The sequence below is a fragment of the Penaeus monodon genome, chromosome 17, assembly GCF_015228065.2.
Source record: "Penaeus monodon isolate SGIC_2016 chromosome 17, NSTDA_Pmon_1, whole genome shotgun sequence".
Taxonomy (NCBI): Eukaryota; Metazoa; Arthropoda; class Malacostraca; order Decapoda; family Penaeidae; genus Penaeus; species Penaeus monodon.
This window is the reverse complement of record NC_051402.1, coordinates 27,216,943-27,225,541: the sequence shown is the minus strand read 5'-3', so window position 1 is coordinate 27,225,541 and position 8,599 is coordinate 27,216,943. Positions and strand designations below refer to the sequence as shown.

The window sequence follows — 8,599 nt, the reverse complement described above, 5'->3', positions numbered from 1 at the left end:
TTTTTTTTTTTTTTTTTTATTTATTTGGGGTGGGTTGTGGGTGGTTTTTTGGGGGGGTTTTTTGTTTTTTTATTTTTAGGTTGTGGTTTCACCTGGAAAATCAGGAATTCACGAATCCCTAAAAATTTTTCATAAAAATTTAAAAAATTTTTTCATCGGGTTTTAAAAACAAAATATGGGAAATTAAAATCTGAAATTTTTTGGTTTCCTACTAAGGTGGTTTAAAAATTAAAAAAAAAATTTTGTTGATAATTTGACCCCAGTTTGGAAAAAAACTAGTGGGTATTTCATATTTAATAAATTTCATTGGGGTTTTATGGTCCCCCCAATGTAAAAAAAAAATAAAAAATGAAAGGGGGGATCTCCTCTTCTCAAACCTTTTCCCTGTAAAAGAATGTTCCCCGCGCCCCGCGTCCCTCGTGATCCCCAGAACTTGGGAAATCCTTTTGGGCTTCCTTTTCAAATTGGGACCCCTTATTTCCGAGTTGCTTCCACTGCCCCGAATTTTTTCCCCTGATGTCCCGCGACGGGAATTTTTAAAAGCCCCTTTCCAACCGAAAGTGGTTTACTCCTCCCCCTTTTCTTTTTTCCCCCTCCTCTCCTTTCCCCCCCTGAATGCCCCAAAATCCCTTGAAATCCTTCCTTTTTCCGGGGTTGGTTCCCTTTCTTTTTTTCCCCAAAACCTTTCCCCCCTTTCGAAGGTAAAAAATTTTTAAGTCCCCTTGAAATTTTCGGTTTTTAACTTCGGGAATTAAAGGGTTCGGTTTTTCTGTAAAGGGAAACGAAATATCTTATCCCAAAACTGGGCGGGTCCCCCAACAAAAAACGGGAGCAGTTTCACCTTTACCTCTCCCCCAACTGCCATTTAAAATTCTTCCTTTTTTCCCACGCGCCCCAAAATTTTATTTTCCCTTTTTTTTGCCTTTCCTCTTTTCCCAAAATCCCTGTCACAAAATTTTTTAATACTTTTTTTTACAGAAATAAACTTTAAATTTTTCAAGCCCAAAAGTGGTTTTAAAAATTTATTTTTTCCCTATATTTTGTTTTTTTTCAGCTAATAATTTTTCTCGAACCCAATTAAATTTTCTTTTTTCTTTTTTAACCAAGGGGGCCCCCAAAAATTTTCACAAAATTCAAAAGAAGAAATGTAATTTTTGTAATAATTTTTGTTATTGTTGTAAATTCCCCAAATTTAAATTTTTTTAAACCCGAAGTAAAGGGTTTCTTTTATTTTGAAAAAGAAAATTTTATTAAATGAAAAAAATCCCAAAAAAATTTTTAAACCTTTGGGGGCATGGGGCATTTCTTTGTTCGTTCCCTGTTGCCCCAAAACAGAAAAGGGTAAAAATTTTAAAAATAAGATAATTTTTCCAAAAAAATAGATGTAAATTAAAAAATTTATAATAGCTCAATACTTTTGATATTCCGGGGGACAGAAGTTAAATGCCCAAGAATGACCAACGGTTTTTTTGTTAATTTTCCCCCCCAAAACCAAATTTTTCAGCAAAAAGAAAATTTTTTCTTAAAATTAGAGTAAATTTTATTTTAAAAAAAAAAGTTTATTCTTTTTAATTGAAGGAATGTTGGGGAAGGAAAAAAAAAAAAAATTTAAAAAGGGTGGCCACCCCGATTTGCTTTTTGGCATTTTTACGCATTAAAATGCCAATTCAAAAGGATTTGGGGACTGTGTTAAAATTTAAAAAAAATTGCCCCTCCCAAAAAAAAAAAATTGGGTTTTAAACCCTTTGGGTGCGGTAAAAAAAAATGCCAAGGTTTTTGGGGGGTTTTGCAAATTTTTGGCCAAGGGTTTATTTAGAACCCAAACAAGCCCCAAATTCCCCCTTTATAAACATTTACCCAAATATTTTAAAAAATTTCATTTTCCTTTCCCCAAGGTCGAGGTTTCGTAATTTAGAATCTTCCCCGGGTGCCCCCGTTTCTTAAATGAAAATTGATTCAATCCGGGGATGGCAAAAAAAGAATTATATGGTTACAAGGTTTAAAAAAATATAATTTAAACCCCCATAAATTCCACACATTGGGGGAAAAGTTTCAAAAACCGGGCCCCCAATTTAGGGGTTTCAATTTTTGTTATTGTGATTCTGAAATCCCCGGGGCGGGGGTTTTTTGAAAAATTTTTTGAAAAATTTTGGGAATTCTAAATCCCGTTTACAACTTTTAAAAATTTAAAAAAATTTTTTTTAAAAAATTTTTTTTTAAAAAAAAAATTTTTTTTCTAACTCTTTTTGCGTGGTTTGGGCGCGGGGGCAAAACATGAAAAGTGTTTCATTTTATCCTAGTGAATACTTAGGGTGTTTTTAGGGAAATGGGGGGGTTTTTTGGGGTTTTTTTTTTTTGGGCTTGGGGGGCCGATTTGGGGGCAGCCCCAATGGGTTGGCAATGGTAATTTTGGGAAAAGGGGAAAAGGGGGCGGTCTCGCCCCCAATCAGATTCTGTGAATTTTATCCCCCCCCAACCCCGGACCCGGGTTTCCTTTTTTAAACAAATTTTTGGGTCAAGGGTTTTGGGGGGGTGGGGTTGGGGGGTTTTTTGGGGGGTTTTGTGGGGGGTTGGGGGGGGGGGAAAACGGGGCCAAATGGGGTGAAAAGTTATATAAAATTGCGGCTCTTGGTAGGTGGTGAAGGTGTTACAGATTCTCGTTAAATTGCAGCAGTCTATTGTGGAGAGGAAGATACAATGACAAATAATAGTTGGCCCGGGTTGCGTGTGTAGGATGTCTTTTTTTGTCCTCGCAGGCGATCTCTTTTATAGGGTAAAAAAGGAAATTAACAAGGGTTGCGATGTATTAGTAAGTGGAATGGAAAGGATAATGGTACAGGGGCGAGTTACGAGGCGGAAGGTGGGATACGCATCCGCTTTTGTGTTGGAAAAAAGACTTGGTATAAAAATTTAAAGCCGCGGGGGCCCGAGGGGTTTAGAGCATGGGATAAAATTTGTCACGACGGAAATTTGGTCGGGGGTTGAGTCCCCGGCCGGCGCGTTGTTCCTTGGGAAAGAAACCCCACCCGTTTCCTACTAACCACTGGGGGGGCAAGCCACCCCAAGTAGTCCCGGTCCCAGACCGGGAAATAGGATGGTGACTCGATAAAAAACCGGGGGAAGGCAACGGGAAACCACCGCTCTAAATTGCAAGAAAATAATGGAAATCCATGATCGCCAACGCCTTGTAGGACAGGGCCTTGAAAAAAAAGAAAAAAAATTGGGTGTATGTTGATAGTAGTAGAAAGGGGGGGGTGTGGTCATTTGAGGGGCAGGCCGGATTGTTTGTTTTTTGTGGTGCATATATGTATATAATATTATTTTTATTAATATATTTTATATAATATATATATAAATAATTTTTTTTTTTTTTTTTTTTTTTTTTTTTTTTTTTTTTTTTTTTTCAAGGCCCTGTCCCCCAAGGGCGTTTTGGGGATCATGGTTTTCACACCACACACTGCACAAACCCCAAACACAACACACACCAACACACACACACACAACACACACACCACACAAAAATATAATAGTATATATAAATAAATTAATAATATTATATGTACACACACACACCACACCCCACACACACACACACACACACACACACCACACACACAAAATATATATATTAATATATATATATATATATAATTTTATTATATATATATATTTTTTGTGTGTGTGGGTGTGTGTGTGTGTGTGGGTTGTGGGGGGTGTGTGTTTACATATATTATATATATATTATTAATATATTATATAAAATATATTGTGTGTGTGTGGTTTTTGTTGTGGTGTGTTGTGGTGGTGTGTGTGTGTGTTTTGTGTGCGATGGTGTGTGTGTAAACCATGATCGCCAAGTCCTTTGGGGGGCAGGGGACTTGAAAAAAAAAAAAAAAAAAAAAAAAAAAAAAAAAAAAAAAAAAAAAAAAAAATATATTATATATATATATATATATATATATAATATTTTATAATATATATAAATATAATAATGACGCAATACAAACAAACAGATACCCGGCCGCGGCCTCAAAGACCAGCCCCCCCCCCTTTTTTATAATATAATACACACTCAACTTTTTTTTTTTTTTTTTTCAAGTGCCCTGTCCTACAAGGACGTTGGCGATCATGGGTTTTCCATTTTTTTCTGGCAATTTAGAGCGGTGGTTTTTCCCTTGCCTTCCCCCCGGGTTTTTTTCGAGTACCATCTTATTTACCCGGGTCGGGACCGGGACGACTTTGGGGGGGGCTTGCCCCCCCAGGGGGTTAGGTAGGCAACGAGGTGGAGTTTTTGCCCAAGGAACAAAAACGCCCCCGGTGACTCGAACCCCCAACTAGATTTCCGTCGTACAGAAATTTAGTCCATGCCCTTTAAAACTCGGCCACCGCGGCCTTTAACTTTTATATACCAAGTCTTTTTTCCAACACAACAGCGGATGCGATATCCGCAAGCCTTCCGCCTCGTAACGTCGCCCCGTGTACACGATTACATCCTTTCCATTCCACTTACTAATACATCGCAACCCTTGTTAATTTCCTAGTTTGACCCGTATAAAAGAGAGTCGCCTGCGAGAGACAAACAGAGACATCCTACAGCACGCTAACCGGACCGAATCTATTATTTGTCAGTTGTATCATTCACTCTCCACAATAGACTGCTGCAAGTGAACGAGAAGTCTGTAACACCTTCACCACTACCCAAGAATACCGCAACGTGCCATATGCAACTTGTCTGCACTCTGCCACTCATCGGCCCCGTTACACGCACACACACACACACACACACACACACACACACACACACACACACACACACACACATACACACACACACACACACTTAGGTATATCTATACATTTATGTGTGTATATGTATATGTATAAGGCCGCGGTGGCCGAATGGTTAGAGCGTCGGACTCAAGACTGTCACGACGGCAATCTGAGTTCGAGGGTTCGAGTCACCGACCGCCGCGTTGTTCCCTTGGGCAAGGAACTTCACCTTGATTGCCTACCTAGCCACTGGGTGGCTAAGCCAGCCCAAGTCAAGTGCTGGTCCCAAGCCCGGATAAATAAAGAGAATGATTACCTAAAAAGGTACCACCGGCACTCTCCGTGGAAAGGAACTGGGGACCCTACCACGTATTCACTCCAAGAGCATCACAACATGAAAACTACAATTAAGTATCATGCTGTGACCACGGCGGCTCAGACATGAACCTACCGTCAAAAGAAGATGTATATGTATATATATATATATATATATATATATATATATATATATATATATATATATATATATATATATACATATATATATGTTACTGTAAAGTTGTGAAATCAGGGATTTCATGAAATCCCCAAAATTTTCAGTAATTTCATGAAATCACCGTTTCACTCGGGGATTTCATGAATCTACTGAAATATACAGGAAATTCACGAAATCCCTGAATTGGAAGGTCAGGGATTTCATGAAATTACTGTTTCGACCTTTTTCACATGTGTGGATGATGTGTGGATGAGCAAGGGTTAGAATTATGACTTTGTGGATGACGGGGCTTCCCGTGAACCATGATCAGACTTGGCCATATTTCTTTTTGCTCAGTAATCACCCTGGATGTGAACTCTGAGCCATTATCACTTTGAAGAACAGCAGGGGCACCCATGAGAAGGAAGATGTCTACAAGCTGGAAGGCAACCTCTGCAGCGCATTTGGTTTGAAGAGGACGAAGAATGCAGAATTTGGTGAAATGGATTTGGTACACCATGTTCCATATAAAGTGGGAATGTGGCATTGATTGCATGTCAGTTAAATCAACCTGGCTCCTAGACGCAAATGCCTTGCTGAGGATAGGACGCACCACAACACCCTTGGTCATTGTTTTTTTCATTTTCTTCTGACATTCCTCACACAGTGATTTGAAGAACTCCAAGGCCTTTGTTGTGATGTTGGCATATTTTCGTTGTAACTCCTTAATCATGCAGTCACGCCTACAATGTCCTGTTGCAATATGAGCACGTTTAATGACGTCAAAAGTCGCCTCAATAGTTACATAATACAGGGGTGGCTCATCTGCCTTTGTCCATATTTTTATAAGCTTTTCCATGTCACCACATTGGAGGACTTCATATCTGAAAAGATATAGAATGCATTAATTCAGTAAAACTATAATTATCACTACTATTTTAGAGCAAATATTATTCTTATTTGCTGCAGAAATGTTAAAGTCAGTGGCTAGGATTTGGGGTAGCAGTTACTACAAAGAAATACGAACCATAGATTGATCATGTCATATGGCATGCTTCCAATCATATCTGTCAGTCTGCATGGAATAGTCAAACAGTATGTGAGCTAGTTATAACAATGATGATTTTAATCCTTACAGTGCTGACTTATTTTCGTGAATAATTATCAGTATTACTTGTAGTCTCTGTTACCCCATGTTCTGGCTCCTTCTGCAGCCAGAGCATGGGGTAACTGAGACTACAAGAAATGCCGGCCATAGTCATCAAACAGAATTTCATAACAAATCTTGTCATGTGTGGGATTTCTTGTTGACATTACCCCTAGGTCAGAGAAACTTTCTCTGTTATCTGACAGTAAACATAAAAGTAACACCAATAATTAGCAGTATCATAATAGGTAATGAAAATTAATTTATGTCTCAGGGATTTACAAAAAAATAAACAAAATAACTTACTTGGACAGAAGATAATAGTCATTTCTATCCTTCATATGACTATTTGCTGTCGAAGATTTAATGCTGCCTATCCTTCCGTTAGATAGACAAGAAAAAGATCAATAGTTTTGAAATGTGGTGTTACAGACGAGTACTGCGTATTAGCTGGACAACAGAGACGACGACAATGATGAAGTGCTGAGAAAAATAAATTGTAAAAGACGACTGTTGGACATTTGAACAAGAGGAAATAAAGTTTATTGGTATGTAATGAGAAGTAAAAGTATTGAGAAAACTTGCTGACAGGGATGGTGATAGGAAACAGAGGAAGAGGCAAACCGAAGACAAGGATGAGCGAAATATCAAAGATATTGCGGGCTGTCGATGGTACAAGCGGAAAGAAAAAGATTAAGATCGATTTATATGCGCGAAGGATGGTGGAGAGGTCCACGCTGCTCAAACATGAGCATACCGTTATTGTTGTTGTTGATCCTTCCGTAGTACTCAGCCTTTGGGATAAGATATTTCTTGCTTTCTTCATAACATTTGAACAGCTCACTCTGAACTCTCTACCAACTCTCAGAAGCATCATAGGGCAGCGCAATAATTCAAGGGAGCTTAAAAGCAGTTACAGGTCTGAAGAGGAAAGGAGAGAGAGGGGATAAAAGAGAGAGAAGGGGAAAGGCAACGCGTTAACACGGACAGGTGAGACAGACGAACGGAAGCGAAGGGAGGTTAGATCAATCGGGGTCGGGCGGACTATGTGCAGGGTGGCCGGTATACGGAGAAGCAGGATGTGGGAAGCGAAGAGACTGTCGGAGGAGTAAAGCCATGTTCGTGGAATTAGGCAGCAGCTTTATTAAGGAAGATTCCACTAGTCTGCGTGGACATCAGCGGAAAGAAGGACAATTCGCGCTGCAGCCCTGGATAACGCAACGTCGAGAACATAACGAGGGTAGCCCAAGTTTGGAGAACGAGAGACGCAGGAAGTCGATCTCTCCATCAAGTATGGGGATCACAGATGCGGAGGGCGCGGAGGAACAGCGAAGTGGCAAACACCTCTCTTAGGAGAGGAGGTTGTTACAGAAGTGTATGTATATACCACTATGCAGTTTTTATCTAGTTTTACACTGTGGGTTTTTCTACTATAGTATCAACACGGTAATGTTTTACCATTCACTTAAACTTATGTAATAACCCAACTAGGTAGGGATGCAATACCAACATAAAGGAACTCATGAGCATTTATCATTTATCAAAATATATTTTCTGATTTTATAGTCTTACTGAAGCCATCCAGTAGAATAGTGTAAAAGCAAGGATAGTATTTCAGGGATTTCGTGAATTTCCTGGATATTTCAGTGAATTCACGAAATCGCCGAGTGAAACAGTGATTTTATGAATTTACTGTAAATTTTAGGGACTTCGTGAAATTCCTGATTTCACAACCTTGGTGTAACACACACACACATACACATACACACACACACACACACACACACCCACACACACACACACACACACACACAACACACACACACACATATAAAATATATATATATATATATATATATATATATATATATATCTATATATAGTATATATATTATATATATAAACATACATATAAACACACAGATATGCACACACACACATATATTTATAATAATATAATATATATATATAATATATAATATATATATATATATATATATATATATATATAATATATATATATATATATAGTATATATAATATATATATATAATTATATATATATATATATTATATATATATATATTATATATGTATATATATGTATATAATATAATAATATATATATTTTATTATAATATATTATTATATATATTTATAATATTATATATTTAATAAATATTATATAATAATAAAACAACACAAAA

At 37.7% G+C, this 8,599-nt stretch overlaps 1 protein-coding gene across 1 annotated transcript; it reads right to left on the bottom strand.

The window, feature by feature from the left end:
- Positions 1-5,492: 5,492 nt before the first annotated feature.
- LOC119583328 (KRAB-A domain-containing protein 2-like) lies at positions 5,493-7,266 on the bottom strand. Its single transcript, XM_037931799.1, has 3 exons — positions 7,237-7,266; positions 6,420-6,481; positions 5,493-6,129 (listed from the first exon to the last, which is right to left on the bottom strand). The coding sequence occupies exons 1-3, from the start codon at positions 7,264-7,266 to the stop codon at positions 5,493-5,495; spliced, it is 729 nt and encodes a 242-aa protein (XP_037787727.1).
- Positions 7,267-8,599: the final 1,333 nt, after the last annotated feature.